General features: G+C 47.8%; 8 protein-coding genes across 8 annotated transcripts; 5 read left to right on the top strand and 3 right to left on the bottom strand.

Annotated features, from left to right (window-relative positions):
* Positions 1 to 4,266: 4,266 nt before the first annotated feature.
* On the bottom strand, positions 4,267 to 4,933 carry GLAREA_00207 (uncharacterized protein; the record flags this gene model as incomplete). Its single annotated transcript, XM_008084967.1, has 2 exons — positions 4,267 to 4,699; positions 4,863 to 4,933. The coding sequence occupies 2 exons, from the start codon at positions 4,931 to 4,933 to the stop codon at positions 4,267 to 4,269; spliced, it is 504 nt and encodes a 167-aa protein (XP_008083158.1).
* Positions 4,934 to 5,515: 582 nt separating this feature from the next.
* On the top strand, positions 5,516 to 9,337 carry GLAREA_00206 (uncharacterized protein; the record flags this gene model as incomplete). The annotated part of the gene is made up of 1 exon (XM_008084966.1): positions 5,516 to 9,337. The coding sequence occupies one exon, from the start codon at positions 5,516 to 5,518 to the stop codon at positions 9,335 to 9,337; it is 3,822 nt and encodes a 1,273-aa protein (XP_008083157.1).
* Positions 9,338 to 9,974: 637 nt separating this feature from the next.
* GLAREA_00205 (Mannose 6-phosphate receptor) lies at positions 9,975 to 11,807 on the top strand (the record flags this gene model as incomplete). Its single annotated transcript, XM_008084965.1, has 3 exons — positions 9,975 to 10,068; positions 10,158 to 11,096; positions 11,146 to 11,807. The coding sequence occupies 3 exons, from the start codon at positions 9,975 to 9,977 to the stop codon at positions 11,805 to 11,807; spliced, it is 1,695 nt and encodes a 564-aa protein (XP_008083156.1).
* Positions 11,808 to 13,674: 1,867 nt separating this feature from the next.
* GLAREA_00204 (uncharacterized protein) lies at positions 13,675 to 14,966 on the bottom strand (the record flags this gene model as incomplete). The annotated part of the gene is made up of 3 exons (XM_008084964.1): positions 13,675 to 14,415; positions 14,476 to 14,618; positions 14,666 to 14,966. 3 exons carry the CDS (start codon positions 14,964 to 14,966, stop codon positions 13,675 to 13,677), a joined length of 1,185 nt encoding a protein of 394 aa, XP_008083155.1.
* Positions 14,967 to 15,553: 587 nt separating this feature from the next.
* Positions 15,554 to 16,168, top strand: GLAREA_00203 (Rhodanese/Cell cycle control phosphatase; the record flags this gene model as incomplete). Its single annotated transcript, XM_008084963.1, has 3 exons — positions 15,554 to 15,736; positions 15,823 to 15,937; positions 15,993 to 16,168. 3 exons carry the CDS (start codon positions 15,554 to 15,556, stop codon positions 16,166 to 16,168), a joined length of 474 nt encoding a protein of 157 aa, XP_008083154.1.
* A 513-nt stretch (positions 16,169 to 16,681) lies between these two features.
* Positions 16,682 to 18,178, bottom strand: GLAREA_00202 (MFS general substrate transporter; the record flags this gene model as incomplete). The annotated part of the gene is made up of 4 exons (XM_008084962.1): positions 16,682 to 16,857; positions 16,916 to 17,009; positions 17,064 to 17,942; positions 18,026 to 18,178. 4 exons carry the CDS (start codon positions 18,176 to 18,178, stop codon positions 16,682 to 16,684), a joined length of 1,302 nt encoding a protein of 433 aa, XP_008083153.1.
* Positions 18,179 to 18,797: 619 nt separating this feature from the next.
* Positions 18,798 to 19,657, top strand: GLAREA_00201 (uncharacterized protein; the record flags this gene model as incomplete). Its single annotated transcript, XM_008084961.1, has 2 exons — positions 18,798 to 18,824; positions 18,881 to 19,657. 2 exons carry the CDS (start codon positions 18,798 to 18,800, stop codon positions 19,655 to 19,657), a joined length of 804 nt encoding a protein of 267 aa, XP_008083152.1.
* Positions 19,658 to 23,542: 3,885 nt separating this feature from the next.
* Positions 23,543 to 23,908, top strand: GLAREA_00200 (uncharacterized protein; the record flags this gene model as incomplete). Its single annotated transcript, XM_008084960.1, has 1 exon — positions 23,543 to 23,908. One exon carries the CDS (start codon positions 23,543 to 23,545, stop codon positions 23,906 to 23,908), a length of 366 nt encoding a protein of 121 aa, XP_008083151.1.
* Positions 23,909 to 23,930: the final 22 nt, after the last annotated feature.

The following is a 23,930-nucleotide window of genomic DNA, read 5'->3' as shown; positions in this document are numbered from 1 at the left end:
CTTCATAACTGCGTACGAAAAGTCCAATTATAAAGTAGAAAAGAAAAAATTGAGCTTTTCGAACCACACAATGTCAAGACTATTCTTCTGTTAAGATGCGAAATTGTTACGGTCGTTGTTACCATGGGATTAACCTAGGAATACTTTCATTCATAATGCTATTTATCAACATACGCTGAATTCCAAAATGAAGACCTACATTGAACACAAAAAATAATAACCTCACAGTCTTTCATGCTCTTCACAAATCAACCATCCATAACAAAAACAATTCCCCAAATCACCTCTCCCACCGCCTCCTCCGTTTTTCGCACACCACCAACAACATCACGTATATCAATAAACCTCAAATCCCACCTCCAGTCTTCCCTTCAACAACCTACTCGCCCATCCCTCACGCCGCTTCCTTCATCGTCAAACGTGGCCGACCAGCTTATCTACCTCTACCCCACCATCTTCCTACGAGATATACGTGCGTCATGCACGTGGATTAGATGTGTGAGGTGGTATGTGGGATCCTTCTCGGTTGGTGGGGGACGGGATGGGATGAGGGGAGAGATTGGGGAGAGATGGGTTATTTGGAAAGGATTGTTGATGTGTTAATTTAATTTTTTGTTTACCGTGAGCTTCTCACCCAAAATCACCTCCACACAACATCCCCCTCACCATCTCACGCAACATCCCAAAGAACAACACCACGTTCCTGCAGCATCGTTCGAATTCCAACAACCTGCATCGCACTGCGTATTCAGGCAGATCTAGCATACCCTGCTGACCACGTTGAAGAATCGCACTACCGAGATTCTGTTTTTAGATCCTTTTTGCGTCGAGGCGAGTTTGTGTGGAGGTGGGGTGCGGGATGGCATAGGAACAGAAGCGGAATGGTGGTTTGTGAAAGGATATATGAATACCTTAGCTATACAGAAGAGAATGAAATGGACATCCATCTAGAAAGCATACCGCACATCTGGAGTGTGTTCAACAGAAGCAGTACCGATAAATCCTCACTCTCCCCAAAAGCACCGCATCTCACCACATGATTTGAATGTCAGTATGACAGATACCTACCCGAATTGCAACCCCCAACTTCCCTCTGTGCACTAATTCACCTATTTCAACAATAGAAATCCTTCGAACCATTCTCACCGTGGATCCAAATGTCGCACGATAGTCACTTACATGTATCATATAGCTTAAAGCTTCAGTTTGTACGGGTGAGCGTATCCCATCCACCATGCCGTCACGGTAGCGAACACATGGCATTCCCTATACCCTCCCCCCTCGCATGCAATCCCAACAACACATCCCCACCTCCCCATGCACAAACCTCACATCTCTCTCCCAAAAACGCGCTTCTCGTCCGTTTGTTTGGACGTGCGCACTTCTCTTTTGGATTTTTTTTGTGACGTTTTCTGGTAATGTGTTGGATGTGGCGGTTTGGAAAGGGAGGTTAATCTCCGATGGTACCGAAGATCTTGGTGGGATGGTACTCTAGGTTGGATCTGAACGGCGGGATCTTGATGTGCGGGATTTGGGAAGTTTCTGGGGATGAGATGGCAGAGGAAGATATCAGGAGGGTTGTGTGCGAAATGTAATGTTTAGAATAGAAAGGATTTTGAAATGTGGAAATTCAAAGTGTTAGAGGTGAAATGAAGTACGAAAGCCAGCACATGCATCTTCAGCATGAAAAATCAATCTCACCACCTCCACTCCCCGCCACAACTCGACGATCATACCAACGGAGATATATCCGTTCATCCCATCCAACCTACACAAAATACAAAATACAAAATACAAACACAAACAAACGCGTCACTCCCACGCGTCTCCCAAACCCCAGACTAATTAAGATTTAAGATGACGATGAAATATAGTTTGACACTATATTTGACAGCCAGATTAGACATGTGTGCTAGAGATTTTAGGGTTTGAGCTGCCGCTGGAGTGTGGGTTGATTTAAGTGTAAGGCTTGGCAACGCTTGTTGGTTAGTTTGATGAGGGATGGGAATCTGTGAGATTAGATATGTGCAGATAAGTGGGAGAAAGAAGAAGGTTGGAATTGGTGAAGGGGAACATTGGTATTTCGTGAGGTTGAGTTGAAGGTGTAGCTTTGTGCAATTGGTGCTTACCTGCCTGCTCACTACCTCGAGATGGCAAGCCTCCAATACCGATCCCGTCGTTTCCAATGGTCTCGCGGAACTGATCTTTCAATTACCGTTAGACACTTACCAACGACCCGAAAACCCACAAGACACGGTACGGAAATGAGACATTGAGCTTCCAGACCTCTGTCCGAACCGAATCCAAGACATTGACCGAAATGCTGAAACGATTTCTCGCATCTAATAAATACTCCATCAGGGAGGTTTTGCAACTTATGGGATTATGATTGCATGATTACGAGTTATATAATTGTTACTATTTTCAAAATAAGAGGTTTTGCAGCTTTTGGGACTCGGTTCGTAATTTAGTGCGTAAGAGAGTGTTTCGACCTGAATAAGTTCCTAATTAGGACAGACTTTCTCAATCCCATTCTAATCCCATGGGACTATATAGTCCCAAACGCGATTTTGGGATTATAAAGTTCTATCGGAGCTCCGAAAGAGAGAAAGCATAAATTACATGAAACTATTGCGCTAAACCATAATAGGAAGTTAAACGGTGATCCCAAAATCTGCAAAACCTCTCTATCAGCCTTTGCCACTTGCAATTCCTGTGTCGTGCAGCTGAAATGCTCCAAGATTCATTTCATCATCTCTGTGGAGAAAATCGGCCAAAGGCAAACGGGAGATTTTGGTTTAACGCCAGGTACAAGCGTGCAATGCCGTTGCCACCAACCCAATCAGCGACCATGCGGGTTCCATCCGGCGTGGAGGACCAGGATCAAGCCGCTGTCCCACCCTTGCGGGTAGCGAACCGCTGGGTTTTTCCTGGCTTGCCCCCTTTTTCTTGTCACTCTTGCGAAGAGGGTGCAACCTTTTTCGTGTTTTCAAACTTTGGTAGAGGTGTTCCATGAGGATGTGAATAACCGATTGCAGTTGCGGAGGGAGCTCGTAGATGAGGGGAAGGGGTGGGTGAAGAGAGGGGTGAGGGGTGACAATTGTGAATGTTGGGTGGAAAAGTATACTTTCTTTTTGTATCAGAATATCTTGAAACTCCTCCGCCATGTGCTCCCCACACACATCGTTGACCTTATTCAGAGGCTAGACCTGGTTCCATCCTGACCGATAACGTGTCGGCAGATATGAATAGCGTCGAGTTTTAAGAGTCGAAAGAAATTGGAACAACACACAAATTTCGTGCGAAAGTCAAATAGAATTGAAACTGGATTTGATCTCCGCTAGTATAAAAAGTCATCGACGTGGTGGTTCTAGAGCGAGACATTAGAATGAAAATTGGGGTCAAGCGAAAGTTCGGTTTGTCATGACCCAATGTATAGGACTATATGATCGGGATTAATTTAATCGACCATTAATCTGTATCCTTAACGCATCATTAGTGACGTCGATATAGATGCGCCTGGGAGGATCGTACAGGACGGTTATGAGGTCCTCGCATTGCTGCTGAGCCATATGGAAGCTACCTCATGGAGGTTCAGCAAAAATCTGGAACACCAACATTCAGGTGAAATCATGGAATGGATGGTAGTCGGCGAGGTGCGATCGAAGAAGTGGCGATGTTTGTATTTTTGACGGATACGATTTACGAGTAATCAACTCCTAAGTCAATTCGTTTGTACTGCGGATTACCCGTCGAGCGTGGTACGAGTGGTCGTCCCGTATCTTATCCACGCGTTTGCGGTCGCCAGTTGTAATCGGTATGCAATGTAAGCGGCGGTTGATCTATTGCTGGAGGAAAGAGCTGAAGGTTCTTGTTGGTGGTTATCCTCACTGCCGTCAGCGGTATCCAACATGATACACATCAGACAACTGGCAAAATAGACCACACAGAGTGCCGGTTCTGCAGTCAACAGCCGGATCATGGGGGAACACCAACAACAATATCGCACTGCAGCGGAATGATTCTTGCTGCCGATAAAAACTCCCACTGGTGCCCTCTTCGACTCCTTACTCAAGAAGAGGCAGGAAATAGATGACAACACCCTCAGCTGGTGACTGCTGGTCGGCGGAAGTATGTTGCAAATGTTGTGTAACTCCTGATGCTCCATTCTAGTTCATGATCGCAGAATCGACGCAGAGTCGACGCAGACGATGAGAATTAGAGAAGTCGTTTGTCTGTCAAATGCCGCCGTCGGCTCCCCTGAACCTAATGCAAGGCCAAAGAAGCACGGCCGCCAGACTTCTCCTGGATTTCTTCGGGCCCACCTGGCGCCCACGCCGTCTGCCTCTCCCACTGGCTGCCTCCAGCTTCCATCCCATCCCCCCGGTCGGCGTCGGGTCCCCTCTTCCAGGGTTTAGAGCTGCAGGCCCCGGCCCCTTGTCTGTGCCTGTCTGTGCCTGTCACTTTGCTCACTTTCTGCCCAATCTTGAGCCAATCTTCGAGCGAGTCCACTCCTTCACGCGTGCCTTGGGCTTGCTTCTCATCGACATCCATCCTCTGCCCTCCTTCTCTCTTCCTCAAGATTGATAACCAAAACAATCTTCCTCCACCGCCACAGGTCTCTTCCTGCGAAACATTCGTCCCATACGAATGTCTGCGTAAACCAACGGGCAACGATCTTCGCCCAACACGCTCCTTACTTGTCTATTACTTCACCGTCGTCGTCGTCTCCCGAGCTCCGTGTTCAATTTCATGCATCGTACCACGAATCTCCGCGAAGTGTCACTGAGCGTCTGCAGCTTTCCGCTCGAGATATCACCACCAGCCACCCATTCTTTCTGCAAATTCTCGAACCGACCTACCTGAGTCTCGTAACGTCTTCATTCATGGTTCCAGCTCTTTCGACGATCCTCAAATCAGCAAAAACAAACATCTTCGAACGTTGCCAATCCTCGGCCGAGAAAAAAAGCTTCTGCGGAGAGAGCACGTACCGATACTCCAGGGATACCGAAACGAGCCCGACACAATCGCATCTTCATCTGAAGCAAGACTTCCGTCCATCCCTACAGAGCTACTGCATTTCAGAATCGACTTTTGGATTTTGCATTCGATCAATCGATTTACGAAACGGATCGTTCTCGCGATAGGCGGTGCCGAGCTGAGATACAACATCTGTTTGTCTGCTTAGTACGTGGAGTCCCTACAATTATCGGCATAACTTGTCACTCGTCTGGTCATGGCTAATGCTTGCATTTTTTTAGACTCCATCTCCGCCTTTTTAATCTCGACGTTTGCAAGGTTCACTCGTTCTTCATTTCACAGCTAGCGATCTATAACGCGTCCGAAACTCGACAAAAGCAAGCTGGAGAAAACCACATTGACCTCGTGAGCTTGCTCACAAATTTCTTTGGTATTCACAATTGTTAATGTTAGTGCATACCGTAAGATCGTCAAATCAGCTCGTGGTGGCTAATAGCTTTTTGGAATAGTGGCACACTGAGTTGCAGTAGTCAACATGAATCGATTCAGGAAACAGAAGAAGGCGAAGGATGCGCCGGAAGGGCAAGCAACAGGGTCGACTGAGTCAGAAGTACCAACACTCCATACGAAGAAGTCTCGAACGTTTGGTAGGTCGAAGAAGCAGGAGCCGGAACCTATGCCAGAACCGGAATTCGATGTTGCCAACGCCTTACCGCCGACGGATGACTTCCGAACAAGTCTTTTGATGAGTGGCCTCTCAGCCCGATTTTCAATGTTACGAGAGCAAGACGATCCAAATTCAAAGATTGGCAAAGCAAGTGACGACAGCGTTTTATTTCCTAAGCAAGGCACAAAATTCAACGAGTTTGACTTTCAGAGGCCGTATGGATTATCAGATATTGCTGAAGTAGCATCTATCAATGGATCAATCAGACCCCCTTTTGCGGATCGAGAGAGAAACGATTCCTACAGTACATTAACTGGAAGTGTAGCAGATGATGACTCGGTGCACAGCGGAAGTATAATGAGTCGAGCTAAACCAGGAGAAGGAAACAATCTGTTTGGCGGTCGGCAAAAGATATACAAACTTCCTGCAAATTCATCCGCATCCACGAAAAGTCTGGGAGAAGGGGGCAATATGCCTGGGAGAGCAGTTTACGATCATGATGTGAGCCAGTCCGCATTTCAAAAACTGCGAGAACGGGAAAAGGAGCGAGAGCGAGTGGCACGAGAGGAAAGTGAAGCAGCGCAGCAATCATCACGCCCTCCATCTCCACCACTGTCTGGCTACAACCGCAACCGGGAAACCTCCTCGACTACGTCGTCAGCACATGGAAATGTCAGAATCTCTACAGCCGCAACTTCTGTTACCTCTCAGAGAACACCATCCTTGAAAGGCGACCATACCCCAATCACGCCGAATGGATCTATCAATGGAAATTTGGAACGATCCACAACGAAAACTCGTCGACTCTATGAAACGGGTCTCGATCAGCATTTGCATGAGCAGCAGCATTCTGCTATGAACAGGATCGATACCTTGAGCAGGCAACGAAATATTGGAACAAGGACGCCACCTATGAACTCACCAACTGGTAGCTTCCCATCTGATAGATGGGACAGGCAGGTCCTATCAAAGCAAAGTATGCCTAATTTGCGACCAACCAGCCCAGTCCAAAGCAATACAGGTCTTAATGGGTTCGACTTTGCGGTCAAGCCAGCCAACCCACCAGATTCGAAAGCCTACGGTATATCATCACCTCCTCTCAGTCCACCTCCCGGACAGGGTGAGACGGTTCTCCTGCCAGTGCGACCAAATGACCGCGGAAAAGCTACAGCTACAGGAGCATTCTCGCGACCTTCTGAGCCATATGACGAGCACAAATATTCTCAACGCCAAGTCCAAATGCAGCAAGGACGGGAAACTCCACCACTTAGGAAACATTCACCTCCAGACGTCTTCATCCCGCGGCCACAAGGAGGGAGAAGCCGTGCCAATTCGAATGCTACCTTTGCATCTTCTGGGTCTGGTCGATCAGGGTCGAACTCATCAGCAAATCGACACTTTCATCCTCAGCGCGTCTCTGAAACTCAACCAACTACTGTCCCGGAGAATAATGCGGTCAAAGGTATCTTCTTGACATCACCAGAAGATGTGGATATGCCGACCACAGAAGACCAGCCATTGAGATCCCAGGGAAGCGCATTGGATCTTAGCAAGATGAACTTCCAGGACCAGAATGTCAATCTTGAAAGACCACCTGAGTCGCAGCATCCTGCCAACCGTCAGAAGATAGCAGAGTCCTCCGTTGTACCCAAGGATGGTAGTTTAGACTCCCCGCGAAGTGGTGATGGCTTACTCACGCCCGACTTCAATAAGCCTTCTTTGAACCTCCCAGCGGACTCTCCAACTCTCGGGCCCACATCTGGTACCACTGGTCTGAGTGGTATGGTCCGACAACACCTGAGAAGTGATAGCAATACCTCTTCCGTCTATGGCGGTGCCTCTTCTGGTGCATTGACTTCTCGTTTTCCCACCGAAATAAATCAGCCATTGCCACAAGATTACTACAGTCAGAGTAATCCATGGGATGGCGATGATGGCTGGGACCGAGATTATTACACCAGTCAAAGCAGTGCTGAGCTACCAAAAGAGCCAAAAGATCTGGATGCACTTCCATCTCCTCTAGCTGTCCGTTCGCCCAACGTAGAGAAGCGAAATGACGGTGTGAAATCAGCATGGGAGAGGGAATTGGAATCACATCATACACGAGACGGAAGCACCGAGACTCAAAAAGAGAGGCTTGACTTCAAAAACGAGCTCGCCGAGCGACGCAGGCGTGTGCAGGAGAACATGAAGAGCTTTGTCGAGGCTGATAGCAGATCAGCAAGTCCACTCCCAGATCTTCCTTCGAAGTCCAACCCTTTAGGTCTTCTGAAGTCCAAATCCAGCCGAGGTTCTTTGGTCGTAAGAAGCAAAGAGCCACCACAGCTAAAGGCTATGAAAATGCTGGGACTTGGTAGTGCAACGATCACCAGCTCGCCTTCGCCAAACCACGCAGAGTTTGACTCTGAGATCCATCGAAATTATGAGGATCATCCTGTCAATGGTGGCCAAGTTCGAAGACCCAATCCCCCTCCCGAGAACAGGTCATTTCGGCAAGCACGAAGAGATGCTCAGCATGATCGCGAACGTCAGACGGCTATTCGGCACCAAGGACAAGGTAGAGAGGGCCACAACCCCCAATGGAGACCTGAAAACCGATCTCCTCAACCCGGTAACATGAATCACCGCGGACCACCAGGTGCACGACCTCGCCAACGAACCCCAAGCAAGGAGAGACCTCCACAAGTCATGACACGTCCATCTCGAAACGGTACGATGGAGAGCCAAAACAGTGGCCCATCCAGCCGATCTGACTCCTCCCCTTCATCACGGCCTTCCCGCGATCGATCAGGGTCTGATAACTCTCAAAATCGATCCAAGAGCCGCAATGGCAGGTATAGAGATGACTTGGCCAGAGATGGAGCAGCCTCCAATGACCAGGCACACTACAACGATCTTCAACTTCCTGCTATTCCTATGGCTCCAAGGTCTCCTGGTGGTCTGCCGTCTGGACCTTCACCTATACCGTCTCCTATGATGCCTCCAGGTGGAAGATCTCGAAGCAACAGCCGACCTGCACCCATCCCGAACGAGCATGCTGAATCTCAGCGAACTCTTGCTCCAATTAAAATCCATGACGGACCCTATGGTCTACCACTTTCTCCCAGACCGTCACCCACAGCTTTGTTTTCTGTCAATCAGACCCCAGCTCAGCCATCTCCCGGGATGCCTCCAGCAGTAACGCCTACAGTCGCAGCATTCCAGCCACAACCTCATGTACCCACCGTCCGCAAAATGTCGGTGAACAAGTCTCAAATTTCAGAGCCTAAATTTGTATCTTCTACATCGAGAGTCACCACCATCAATCTTTCACAAGTTTCCCAACAGAACTTGCAGAATGGAATGCCTGTAATTGGTGCCCCGCCCATTCCTCCAGTCAATCCTGCACGCCGTCAACCTCGCGGAATGTTTGGACTCAGAAGGAAGGATGATTATGAGGAAGTACAGCCCATGCCTCAAGCTACTCAATCTACCGAAGAGATGAGCACGTTTTCTGACGACGGAGAACCCAAGTCTCGCAACCGACAAAAGCTACGAAAGGTCTCCAGTGAGGGTGGAAATCTTAACGCCAAAGCAAGACAAGCTGCATCGGCCAAGCCAAGTCCAGCTATGCCCACCACCACAGCTTTTACAGCACCAAGAGGTAATAGCCCTCCACGACCACCTCCATCCGAAGGAGGAATGTTTTAAATTTTCTTTTACATGTTTGTTTGCGCATACCACGTAAGCCTATATACCCTGTCATCTGTTTGCTTCATGCTGCGATTATCAAATAATGTATTACACGAATTTCTCCTTTGTATTTCAAACATGGCATTACAAAAAAGAATGGAATGGGCTTGGCGTACCGAAGGGTGTTTTAGCGAGTCTTTGGAAACATGTCTGTAAGTGAGGAATATTTTGTGCGTTGTTAGCAGGAGAATTTGGCAATGATGGCGAAAAACAGCAATTTGCTCTGTACCTTATCTTGTATTTGGCTCGGCAGGCCTGCGTCGATGCAAGATGGAGATGCTCGAGGTGGAGGAGGTAGTAAATATTGATATGTATAAGCTTGGAGCTACGGCACAAGTCTTGATTAAGATAATAAAACTCCATGCATTAATTGCAATGTGCATTGGTGCTTGTGACCTTTTCGTGCCTTTTGTGCCTGTGTCTCTGTCATGGAATATCTCGCTTCGGTCGAGGTCGAGTCTGACACAAAAGGGGTCGGGTCATCTTCGGGTTTCACCTTGGGGATTCGGTGGCATCTTCCCCAAGCTTCAAGTCAACAATAGCTTTGAGCACTGGCGGTTCAAATCCAACACCAATTCCTCTCAAACCCGCAATCATGAAAAGAGTAGAAGCACTGGTGCTCCTCGGCACCTTGTCAACCTCTATTCTCGCCGCAGAACCATCACGACCTCGCGGTGTAGGACCAGATTGTAAGTCTTCCCCAAACCAACAAAGTGTCCTATAAAACCCCCCGAGTGCACACACAATGAAATGACCATCAATTGACTTTTAAATTTAGTTGCTAAATTCTACAAGTCCGCGGATACTTTCACATGTATTTCCCACCCGGAAATCTCCCTCTCGCCTTCCCAGATCAACGATGAATACTGCGATTGCCCCGATGGTTCAGACGAACCTGGTACCGCTGCGTGTACTTACCTCTCGAGTCTCTCTCCACCACAGCCTCTCGCGGGGTCCGAAAATACATCATTAGCATTGCCTGGGTACTATTGCAAGAATAAAGGGCACATCCCAGGGTATATCCCGCATATGTATGTCAACGATGGCGTCTGCGATTATGAGCTTTGCTGTGATGGGAGCGATGAATGGGCTGGTGTGGGAGGCACGAAATGCGAGGACAAATGTAAGGAGATTGGGAAGGAGTGGAGACGGCTGGATGATATCAGGACGAAGAGTCTGCGGAATGCGCTGAAGAGGAAGGATGCGTTGTTGAAAGATGCGGGGGAGAAGCGTGCGGGGCTGGAGACTAGTATTTCCAATCTTGAGAGCGAGATTAGGGTTCTGGAACATAGAGAGCAGGATCTGAAGAAGGTGTATGAGGATGTGGAGAGGCGGGAGCGGGGGAGGGTGGTGGGTGGGAGCACGACGGGGAAGGTGTCTAAGGTTACGGTTCTTGCTGGGCTGGCGAAGGCGAGGGTTGAGGAGTTGAGAAGTACGTTGTTGGGGGTTGTGGAGAAGAGGAATAAGTTGAAGGAGAAGGTTGCGGAGCTTGAGGGCATTTTGGCGAAGTTTAAGGAGGAGAGGAATCCGAATTTTAATGATGAGGGTGTGAAGAGGGCCGTGCAGGCTTGGGAGGATTATGCTGCCAATAGACAGGGCGGTGAGGATGATGCTAGTGAGAGGGATGTGGAAGCTGTTTCGAAGGAGGATTCCGAGAGTGAGGGGATTAATTGGAAGGAGTGGGAGACGGAGGAGGAGGAGAGTGATGTTGAAGCTAGTAAGTTCTCTAACCTGATAACACTCATTTCATGCTAATATGAAAATAGTCTACAAGTTCGAGGAATATCTTCCAGAAGGAGTTCGCACCTGGGTCCACCAGAAGATCATCGACATGCGCATCATGCTCGTGGAAAACGGTATCCTCGCCGACAACGCCAACAGCGGCTCAGAATCCAAAGCCGTTTCTGACGCCCGCGCTTCATACCAATCCGTCTCTGACGACCTCAACGCCAAACGTGTCACCCTCGGCGAGTCTCAAACGGACCTCACCAAAGACTACGGACCCAACGACATCTTCCGCGCCCTCAAAAACGTCTGCATCTCCAAAGACTCAGGCGAATACGAATACGAGCTCTGCTGGATGGAAAACACGAAGCAGAAATCCAAGAAAGGGGGTGGTAGCACGGGGATGGGTAATTTCGTACGCTTCGATAAGGCGGTGTATGATGAGGAGGTCGGAGCTGATGGGAAGGGGGTCGGCAAGGGAGAGCGCGTCACGATGAGCTATGAGAATGGCCAGCATTGCTGGAATGGCCCGAATCGGCAGACGCTTGTCGTCCTGGCATGTGCGGAGAAGGATGAGATTTGGAGGGTGGTGGAGCAGGAAAAGTGTATGTATAGGATGGATGTGGGGACGCCGGCGGTTTGTGAGAGGGGTGGGAGTGGTGGGAATGGTGGGGAGAAGGGGAAGGGGAAGGATGAGTTGTAGATTTGGATGGGGGTGTGTAGTATAAATGAATGGAGAGTGTGTGTATTCTGTGACTTCTTTTTATTCGCTTGTTGAAAAGGGGTTTGTAGTAAGTAAAGAAACCTTCGACTGGAAAAATGTTTGCAGGCGCTGTTGTACGATGAGTCTTGCTCACGCTCAGCTATGGAGCCCAAAGTATAACCATCCAACGTTTTCTTGATTCGACGCGGTCTTGTAGGACTTAAGCCTGCCCTCTCCTTTGATTTCGACACGACGACTGCGTGTTTCGACGGTCCTCCTGCAGATCTGGTGTGCATTGAAAATCGTCTGCTCTCTCGCTACACGGCCCGTTGAATCTAGTGGGATGGGATGAGTAGACGACGTATTCACTAAATCGTCTACCCAATCGTGGTTTCCTCGGATTTCGATGTCCTATAATATTAAGCTGATGGCGATTCCATTACGTATACCAAATGACATCGCTCCACACACTGTAAGTGGATTAGTGAGGTTTTTCTGTACTCGACTTGTTGTTCTTTCTTGAGCTGTCTGTAGCTTGCTCGGAGTAAGTGTAAGCAGGAGGATGGGGAAGGTAGTTAGGTGAGCGTATATATAAATTTGTTTAAAGTAGATGAGATTATTCGTCTCTTTAGGTGTAAGGTCAAGGTTTTTAATAGCCTCCAAAATCCTTACTTACCTTAGTAGAATAGCTCGTAAGCATTATAATATAGTATCTTCCTCTAAGCGCTCTATTCGAATTCTAACCCGTGTGACGAGGAATTTCTATCCTAGCGAAACTCTCGGAGATTTGTGTTTTCGCGTTGCTGATAAAAAGAGGCTAGTCCATCTCTTGGAAATAGTGTTTTTTGAGAGAGAGTATATTCTAAGTTCGAGGGATTCGGAGAGAGGTTTGTAAAGAAGGTATAGTGCCTTTTTGAATTTTCGGGGTACTGTAATTATATAGGGAAGATGCTCAGGGTTTAGTTTGGGTAGGACTTAGGGTATGAGATTCGGGTTAGGACCTTGAGTTTATAGATAGCGGTCCTTTGCTCGCATGTGCGGATCCTTCCCGGTCTTCACCGATAATGTCACACAGTTGCGATGTATAAAGTACGTAGTACTAGAAAGTGGGTTGTAAAAGCTGTAGATTAGCTATCTACGTCTACTCTGCTAAATATTACGGTGTTGCTATAATAATCTGCAGAGTCTGCGCAGTCGCCCTGCGACAGATAAGAGCCGAATATATACTACCACATACCTCTACCGTAGTTCCCGTAGTACCCGTATACTCGTGTCATTACAGGTACTCGTGTATTAGGTAGGTATAGAGGTAGAGAGTATATTACCCTAAAATCACGTGTAATCTTCTTTCGGCTTAGTTCTATGCTATTCTTATATATATACCTCGTACGGGCTCTGCTTACTCACTTTCCTTTCGACATCTTAATACATTACCTTCTCACTCTATTGCTTACATTAGCACTTCCCCCCCACGAAGGCTTATAGAGTACTTTACTTTGTTATTCTAATGTGTAAAGCGTGCCGGCTGAAGATTAAGCGAGAATGGATGCCGTTAGCGACTTGAACAATGTCTAGAAGGTGTAGAGATTCGATACCGTATAACTGTAAAACACAGTTGGTACCACGGCACTATTTGGATCGCTTCTGTCGATAATTATGATTCGGGATATTCGTTACTCTATTCTACCCACGGTGAAGATCTTCTCTGTGTTTCTTCTCTAAGTTGCTTACGATGAGTAGAGGTAAATTGATTTTTGCTTTTACGCACTACTTGTTCCGTTTTGTTACTGATCAAGCAACCTAATATATACATCTATGGCGGGCCCTCCCTCGTAACTTCTAAATTAATAAACACTACACATTTCACTCAATCCTTCCACCCACGTCTCCGTCCAATAGCCTTAACTACATATACCAACGCCAACAGCACAGGCACCTCGATCAGCGGCCCAACCGTCGCCGCCAACGCTTGATCACTATTCGCCCCATATGTCGCAACCGCCACTGCAATCGCCAGCTCGAAATTATTGCTCGCCGCCGTGAAACTCTGCGTCGCCGCCAACTTGTATCCGAACCCCAGTTTGTGCGATACTAAAAGAGTGACGAAGAAGATGACGCCAAAATACACGACAAGCGGCGCGGCTACGCGCACTACGGAGACGATTTGATGGACCACCTGGCGCCCCTGGGATGCGAATAGCACGAGAATCGTAAAGAGAAGACCGATGAGCGACCATGGCGCCGCGAAGCGCAGGAATACACCATCGTACCACGCCGGGCCAGCGAGTTTCCGCAGCGCAAACCGCGTGAGTATCGCCGCACCAAGCGGGATGCCGAGGAACACGGCGACGGACTGGGCGACGACTTCGTAGGACACGTCGTCGCCCTTCGCGCCGCTGATGACGCGCAGGAAGAGGATGGCGAGAGGCGCGAAGAGAACCATCTGTAGCACTGAGTTGATGGCGACGAGGATGGCGCAGTACTCGTTGTCGCCGTTGGCGAGGTTGGTCCAGATTAGCACCATGGCGATGCAGCGGGCGAGACCAACGAGGATGAGTCCTTCACGGAGGGCGGGCTTGTCGGGGAGGAAGGCCCAGGAAAGTGCGAGCTGGGGGGACGTTAGTGTTGGGATGTGGTATGGATAGGTTTGGGGTTTGGGGGGACGTACCATAAGTAAAGGTGCGACGATCCAGTTTACGATGACACTAAAGCCGATTTGCACCCATATCTTGCGGTCTCGAAAGACGCGGTGGAGGGTTTCGTAGCGGACTTTACACAAGATGGGATACATCATTACTAGTAATCCAATTGCTGATCATATTAGCCAGACGCCCTTCTCAACCGAATCTGGGACTTACCAATGGGAACAGAAACTCCTACAAACTTCCCTTTTTGCAGTGCTGGACCGGTGTTGGGCACGAAGTTCCCGAGGATGATGCCAATGGCCATGGCTAGGAAGATCCATAGCGCGAGGAAGCGGTCGAGGAGGGCCAGGCCTTTGAATACAGAGTCCGTGGGTGATGAGGCGGTGTCCTTTGAGCCGGCTTTTTCTTGCTGCTCGATGTCGAGGACTGTGGAGTTTGGCGGTGGTTGGGAGGAGAGGGTGTGTTCTTTGCTTTCTGGCGTTGGTGTTTGAGGGTTATGTAGAGGAGAAGACATTATATTGAGTTGCTTGTATTGTTGTGTTTCGCGCAACAGCCTTTTTTGGTAGTGGAGAGCAGGAGTAGATGGTAGCCCTAGCTTACTGAGCTTGGATAAGTGCAGATACTGTAGATTTAATAAAGCAATTGAGGGAGAGAACGATCCGATGTCTGAAGCGTGGTTAAGTAGTTCATCGAGCTGTAGAATGGGTAGGGGCGAGGACTTTTGAGCTACCTCCCACGACGATTGTCGTGCAGCTCGAGCCAATCAGAGGGAAGAAGTGACATCCTCACCCAAGATTAAGCGAGTGACATGCCAGCTCCACGGGTATCACAACATCTTTCTTGACGGTTCTAGGTTGATTGAATTGATCATCAAGTACTTGTTTGATTCACAAGATGGCCCATCATCTCGCACGTTTTTGACGGATAGGCGTGTAAACCTGGTATATCAATATTAGTAATCCGTTTTTTAAGTTGGCCACATTTGCCTCCTCAACCTTTTGGCTCTGCAATCCTCACTTTATGACTTTGAGAAGTCCATTTCTCATAACAAAGTTCATTTTTAGCATCTCAAACCGCCGTGCCAAAATCTCAACCCCGAAGATGACTACAAGCAATCCCGGTCTCGGTGCAAAGGAAGTCGAGAAGCCATGGCATGCCGCCTACCCAGCACCAAAGACTACTGCTGCCGTCATCACTCGCGATAAACTTCTCTCATGGTTGAATCAAGGGCTAGTAGCGGGCGTAGACTTTGTCTTGGTGGATCTTCGTCGGACGGACTTTGAGGTGCGTCGCGGTTTCTTCCTTTTCCCATCAGCTCAAAGCTCCGGATTCGTGTGAGCTCCATGAACTCAGTTGACTTCCAAATCCAGGGTGGAACTATTCGTGGATCTGTAAATCTACCCGCTCAATCGTTGTACTCGACCATTCCCACGCTATACACTCTATTTTCTACCGCCGGCGTCCGCAACGTGATTTGGTATTGTGGTACGTTATTCTCTTTGCGTCGTCAACGATCGATGTTTGTAGCTAACTTTTTGAGGCTCCTCGCGCGGCCGAGGCAATCGTGCTGCTGGATGGTTTGCGGATTATATCAAGGAGCAGAAAGACTCTGAGATGGACAGTCTTACGCTTGAACAGGGGATAAAGGGGTGGGCGACAGGAGGTGATGAGTATGTGAGAATGATGGATGAATATGTTGAGGCAGTGTGGAAATAGAGGCCAGATGTTTTGTTCGCATGACGAAGGAGGCCTGTTCCGTTGTCCCAAAACATAGGGAAGTTTTCCATCAAAACCCTGTGAGAAAGCAGCACAATCTCTGGGTGGACTCAATATCGAAGTGTACTTCAACAAGACGGCTCTCAGTCCATGACTACTTACTCATAATTTCTCTTCCGTCGCGGTTTACCTGTACCGAGAAAGTTGCGCTATCTACCTGTGAAATACTTGGAACGGCCTGGTGAACTATATGCTGGCTATGGTATGGCAAACAGTTGGGCCGCGGTGAGTCAATAATACGCTGACATGTGTCGTTCAGTAGTTCTTGGGGTGCTAACCGCACGTTATTCTTGGTGCGCTACAGAGTGTTGATCTTCGCCTTTTGTGTGTATTTCTTGGGCAAGAAGCCTCTCTACTCCATTGCTCATGCCCAAAGTTTTAACTCTGGACATATCAAATACATAATGACTACTCGGAAAGGTAGCATGGCTATGCAGACGATACTAAGATTTGTCATGAGGTTTCATAGTTTCGAGCCTGGTCGACCACGATCCGACGTCGGCGAACTCGCCACAACTCCAAGACTATCAGGCTTGCGATGAGGTACGCTAAGCCTGCAAATATTTGAGGATAGAGAAACTCGCGTGCGGATTTTTCCCTTCTCAGTTTGAGTGCAATCACTTCGGAGACTAGATGAGGAGCACAGATGTCAGAAAATGTCACAACGTCGAAGGAGGTGCTTCTTACAGGTGGTTGGTAGCACAATCACCAACCAGGCTAGCGAGAGCATAGAGGGTAGCTCTACAAGCCCGACAACCTCCGTACATATTGGGCCGATAGTCTTGATGCGAGATCAGTTCTGAAGACAAAAAGTGTACCCTAAGATATTACTCACAACCCAAAAAACACCCAAAATCGCCCCATTGATGATTACAAAGAGAATAGTTACACCATATGATGTTGCTGGTACCCATATTGCAAAGACGGATATTGCACATACGAAAGTGATGAGTCCCGCCGTCTCGATACGACCATAGCGATCGCTGATAACTCCAATAAACGGTCTCCCAAGCGCAGTCCCTAGGTTCAGAAGGGCTGTAGCACTAGCGGCTTGAGAATCGTCTAGACCTATTGACCTAGCAAAGTTGGACATAGAAAAAAGCAACGTAATGTAGCCCAACATACTCACAAATGCCCACCCGAGGACAAGACCGACGTCGTACCGACCAAGCAAGTTCATGTCGAAAGGATGCTGTTTAGGCTGAATGATATGATTGCGACTCCGAATCGCAATTGTGGCCATGATATTCATGAAGCCACTGACGAGACCAGTCATCCGAAGTGCCCAAGCCAAGGAGATATTGCTAATAGCTGCGCGAACAGCAAAGGAGAAGATTAAACCACCGATACCAGATCCTGCAGCGCTGATGCCGTTAGCCAAGCTACGGCGGCGACTAAACCATTGCGACAGGATAGCAATGCTGGGAAGGTAAGAGAAGCCAACGCCGAGGCCAACCAAAACGCCCTGTGTAAGGTAGAGGTGCCAGATACGGGTTGCAAAAGATGCTGTGATAAATCCAGATGTTTGGAAAACTACACCCAGAAGCATGGGGAGGTGGATGCCAATAGGGTTACGCCGAACCAGAACTGTGACGGCTGGAGAGGCCAGCATCGCTACTGAAAAGTTCAATCCTCCAATGAAAGCAAAGTCCATAGGTGTCGCCGCTGGATAAATGTCTTTTTCTAGGTAGTATCCAAGGAAAACTCCGTACGACTATGGCTTGGTCAGTAACTGGCAGAAAGGCATGTGTCGTTTGTTCTTTGATGGAGACGCCGGATGTAGGGGGCATATCTTACAGATACCACTCCCCACGTGAAGCAGTTGATGGTAAAGCATGCCGCGACGCAAACCCAACCATAACCACCATCTGGTGGTCCCGGAACAGCTGAAGGTGGGTTTTCGGTGTCCTCTTCAACCCGGAGAGAGACGTTTGACATGCCCCTTGCCATACTGCTAACTGTCAACCAGACCGAGCGACCTTTGATTGAGCTGTTTGGCGGATAACAAATGCGTAGTGATGGGACCAGGCGGACAAGCTCTTTATTCAAGCCTGATCGGTATGTCACCGCTCCAGGATTGAGCGATGCACCGATCTGTCACTGCTGTGATAGGACCCTCGGCATGTCACCATTATTGAAATGATGGTTTGCAGCTTATTGTGTCGATAAAGGAGAGGTCTGCATTTTCAACCCTTTTCGCGTTTTGGTTCTACCAGTGGTACTGCTGTAGCTGGTTGACTGGCGACTTTAAGGTTACCTGATATCTTTTAGCTTATGGAATTCGGACGTGAGGGGCAGAAGAGTAGAGTCTTATGAGAACACATAGGACTGCTGCCAAACTGATCGTTACCTTTGTCTTCTGGACGCCCACAGCTCAGCGCCTGCTGTCAATTGATACATCATGCGCAATCACGGGTGTGCAGATATTATTGACAAGACTGAACGGATGAGGTTGTGATTACGACGATCCGAGGATCTCATCTGCAGGTGCTGTCTTGACCGAGGTCATCCACGTCCCTAGTTCTACCAGGACCTGCCTCAGCAACCCTCGACACCCACTTGTATAGTCATGCCACGGCCAAAAGTCGGAAAAGACGTTAGCTGTCCATCCCATCATTCACGGTGCGCTATTAACCGCGAAGCTTCTTGTAGGATGCCAATTTGATTCGAGTGCGCAATAATCAGCGGCGCTCCCGGGCCCAACGACGCGATTATGTCGCTGAGCTCGAGCGCCAGGTCTACGAACATGATGCTCGCAGCCCCCCATACGCAGCGGATGCTGCTCTTCAGCAGACCATCGGACGGCTCGAGGAGGAGAATAGCAGACTCCGGCAGATGTTGGCACTTGCTGGCGTGAAGCACGCTCTGGTCGACGCGCGTCTGGCGGAAGACCGCAGTGGCGTAGAGGTGACAGACAGTGCCAACCTTCTACCAAGTGTCCCAGAAGCGCCGCCCGAAAACACGGCAAGCGCGCAGAAAGGCAATGGTTATGATGTCCTTCCTTCGAGCATCCCAAAGTCGGACACGGTCGCTACCAAGACAACCATCCCCGTTGGCGAGGACGAACTGCTCACAGACGGCTACGGCCTCGGATTTGAGCTTTTGGCAGCAGCCTCCTCGTTAGATTCCTTCAGCATGATGCCAGGCGCATCCGCATGTTGCCAGTCCTTTCCATGGGACTCGTTCTCGTCCACGCCCAGCGACAACCCCATCGGCCTTTCCGAAATCCCATCCGAGCCCCAGCGCCCCCTCGAGACTACACCGTGTTCTGCCGCCTATGCACTGATTCGTGAACATAACAAGAAAGGGATCGACATGATCGAAATTGGCATTCTGCTTTGGAATGGATTCGCGAAGGGCGAAGGCGGCGGTGGCTGCACGGTTGACAAGAACTTGCTGTTGAGCGTTTTGGAATATATAAGAGGGTGATGTTTTGGAAGATTATGAAGCAGTCATGTCCACATTAGTCACGTATTGTACTGATATCTCACTCTAGTCATCCATCCTATAGATAACCTTCAAAAATCATCGCTTATCCAACATCGTTAGAAGATAGCGCGGGGAGTTGTCACTTGAAACTGTATCCAGGTGGTCCTCCTCGATTGCAACAACTGCCAGTATGCACGCACAACGACTCCTACCAGGATTTCTAATTCCATCATCCTTCGAGTGGCCTCTTTCTCTATTACTATATTGTCTCTCGACGTTACTGTTTCCGTTCTCTGTCTTCGTTCGTCAAGTTCTTAGATTCGTATCCCATCACTTATTATTAATAACACAAAATGGCATCCAAGTCGGCCAATTCCCATAGGTATATACACCAACAAGCCCAATGCGAAGAGTAATGTCAGAACAAGCTGGAATAGTTCTGCATTTGAGAATCAAACTGGCATTGGTTGTCTTTAAGCTTCGCACGACGAAGGGAATTCGGACTCAGATAAAGGCGGGTTTATTAGGATATTGATTGTAGGAATAACGAGTTTATTGTCCATTATTAAAATGAACAAGTAACTGAAATCACTAAGCTTTTCTTAATCGCACTTCAAGTTGATAAAATAGTAAGAAGTACCTACTAACTATTTTGTCCTCTACTGTTAGCTGTACACAGAAAGACAATCCTCGCTTAACACCCCTATCGTCCGACCCCACATATCCCACCTCCACCAAAGAGAAGAACCCACACCACACTGTCCCTCTATAATTAAATGGAATTCTGTCAAAAAGGATCAATTGTTTCAAAAGCAAAAGAAATGAACAGAGTGGGACTCGAACCCACGCCACTTTCGTGACCAGGAAATTGTAATTGCTTACAACATGATTAAGTGTATACCTTAACCTGGCGCCATAACCAGCTCGGCCATCTGTCCGCTGATTGGACGACAGTGTTCGGAAATAATATATATAGCAAAAACCCCAAGTCGGGAATAACGAAGTAATGTTGATAGTGGTATGTCTCTGCGAGAATCCGTCTCCGGCGCCTAAGGCCAAATGATGTCACAACACAATAATACTTAATCCCGATGTCTATGAAATGATTCATGTCAGTTCAGTTTAATTAATTCTTCCTAGGAGGATAACAGGATCGTTACCGTAATAAATCATAATAGTACAGCTGATAAGTATAAAAGTATAGGTTTCAAGTAGAGAGTGTACTAATGTGACGTAAACGGCAGTTCAACGTCCGCGTAGAGTATATGTCTTCAAGGTCGTGATTATGATATGTATTTTTCCTTTTGGTTTTTACAAGCTAATCTTTGAAATCCGCCTACGTCTCTCCCTAACTCCAATGTCAGCTTCTAACAATTATGCAGACACTTCCCAACGCCGATACAAATAAAGACTGCGAGCGTATTGCCATGCTCAACGCCAGTGGCGCATTAATCGGTGCGGCGTATGTGGGGTTGAATTTCTTGATTGTATATCTTATGCGTACTGTTTTCAGAATTGCGATAAGAGGAGGTATTAAAGAATGAGTAGACACTCCAGAAGACACTTGTACAGGCGAGATGATCTAGTAGTTCCATCCCTATTACTGTATCGTGGCTGCTAGAATAGAGATTGGGGAGGAAGCTGCACCATCGATTCGACACCGGTGAAGGATGATTCAAAGGCGCATTTGGTTGATTTTAGGAAGGGCCCAGAGGGGGCGTGGAAAGATAATAAGAAGGTAAAAGATAATGCTTTGAGCCTGTGAGAGGTTTTAGGGCCCAGCTCGCGGAGGACAAGATAAGTGTCAGTCATCTATCTACCCACTACTCTTGGACCGAATAGACAAACTTCGAATAGAGCTTAAGAAGTCTTATTTACTCAAAATAATTGACAGAATATGTGATATTGTTCTACTTCGATCCACTAAATATACACATTTCGTTAACTTAATTGAAGAAATGTCATGTTTCAACTGCCACTAATTTTGTCCACGAGGGTAGGGAAGTCTAAGTGTTCCGATTGCCGCTGGTACTGAGGAGATATATGGTGTGAAAAGCTTTTTAAGTCTACAGGATACTAGCGATTGTCTGTTTCGAGTTTAGATTTGTTACTTGAGAATGTATTTCTCCAAAATTTCGGACATCAACTCCCCGCGGTATTTTAGATTCTTCCATTTCGTGGAGATACATCTCATGAAACGTTGGCATATCGGAGGTCTCCATCTCTTTGTCTACAGTTTGTAGTAGAATCATGAAAATCGACTCGATCAGTAAGCACCATGCCTTGGTGTGTTCTGACCCCATTTCTTCACTGTGAGGGACAGTCGCGAGTGCCGTAAACTGACTTTTTTCCCTCTCACCATATACTCCTTCTGCATACTCGTATTGTAAGCATCTTTTTGCGGCCATCGTCCTGAGCCTGTGCTTCTCATTTTTGTGACAACTTATTCGGAAGTATGGCCCCCCGGCTCCCCAGGAACAGCCGACGTATCTCGCAGCTAGAAGAAAAGATGCTTTTGCCGCGAAATTGCCACAGGTAGACTCCTGCTTCCGCAGTGACTTTCTCCTCTCAATCGTCAAAGATCTCGTCGTCCCAAACAACCTCCTCCTCGTCTAACCAATTGAGTATGGTTTCGTGGGTGCAGTTCAACACAACCCCTATGATTTGTTGAGTTGAAAACTTATCCAGAATAATCCTCACACATGGCTCCAATTCCCACGCATGATTTGACTTGAATTCGAGGATTTGGTCGACCACTTGCGTAATTCGAATAGTAGCAACATCGTGATTTGAACCTTCAATACTGTCACTGGCGATTGACCCCAGCATTCCTACTTTCGAAGTGTCAATTGCCGGTTCTACAAGAACCACTGGAATGTCTGATGGAGCAACATTTCCGTAAGGTATCCCGGGTGGTAGCTGTGCGACTGATTTCTAGCCTTGCGAACGGTAGTATTGTAGCATCACTACTACACGTTTTTGAGAATGTTCGAATTTTTTCGCATATACTGGAGGTAACGTGTAAAGAACAGTGGCAAGGTACGAGCGAGATTAGAAGCTCTTTCATGTAGCTAGGGCATTCTCTGGATTTTAAGAATTCCTCCCAATATGCAACCGTAGCTGCGATATCTTCCATAGAATCGTGAAACATCTTCGCGCCGTCTGGTTTTCTTCTGGCGGGGATCACTGGCTGGGTGCTCGGCGGAGTACCCAGCCCTGAGTTGTTCACGGGCTCGATGCCATTGTGGAAGATATTGTCGAAGGTTTTCTTAAAGCCCGAACTTGGAAGGTAAGAGAAGTTGTGTCGTCGGGACAGTTGTTGATGATGATCTTGAGATTTCCTGTATCAATTCAATGGTGAGAGAGTCTGGTCACTTCGGTGTGGAGAGCGTGAATCAAATACAGTCAAAGATGAGGTCCACACTCGCTTTCCATTCCACATAGATCGAGATATTTTCGATACTTCGTCATCAAGTTTGCCTCGTGCCAACACCACGAATTTGTCATGTCGGATCAAGAATCAAGATCATTGGGGGTCAAGGAATATTAGCCAAAAATTTGTGAATCATATTGCGACGCATACCTGCGACGTCGGTGAACTGGCCAAATTTATCCCTACGGATATGCGTTCTGGCGTCTACACGCAGAAAGTATTGCAGAGACGCTTGCCGATTGAACAGAGGAGTGTTCAGATGAGAACACTGAATATATTTGCTCTTTTTAAGAGAATAAACTAGATTGTTAGCGTAATACAAATCATATTGGTACAGCTGATAAGTACAAAAGCAAAGTTTTTAACTTTATTTGGCCTTAGGCGCTTTAGAAAGAAATTTGATGTATCTTCGCAGAGTGAGGCGTGAAGGAAACCTGTCGAAGACAGAGAAGATGTTTCGGACGGCACAGCGGAATTGGGAATATGGGTACGCAGGCAAGGACGAGCCTTCAGTAGACGAAATTGCCGTAGTCGAGGACTTTGGGTGTGCTCAATGGGGATCCATTCAACCAGGCTCCATTACTATGGACTCGGTACTCAGGATGGCACAACCAAACATCTCGCTTTGCTATTCAAACGATGATAGCAACCCCTCTTTCGGGGGCCTATTTAGTCAAGATATCAACTTGAAGGTCGCTAGACTCCAGGTCAGTCCCAGAAAGCGCCGACCGGAACGCAAAGATCCTACATTGGGAGTCGATGAAGAAGAAGAAGTGGTGGGCCAAGTCAAGGCCATTTGCTTGCAGAAAAATAGATAAGGAAGGAGGAGTGGCATCCAGT

This window comes from Glarea lozoyensis, assembly GCF_000409485.1.
Source record: "Glarea lozoyensis ATCC 20868 chromosome Unknown GLAREA3, whole genome shotgun sequence".
NCBI lineage: Eukaryota > Fungi > Ascomycota > Leotiomycetes > Helotiales > Helotiaceae > Glarea > Glarea lozoyensis.
Note: the sequence above shows the minus strand (reverse complement) of the source record. Positions and strands in the feature narration are given on the sequence as shown.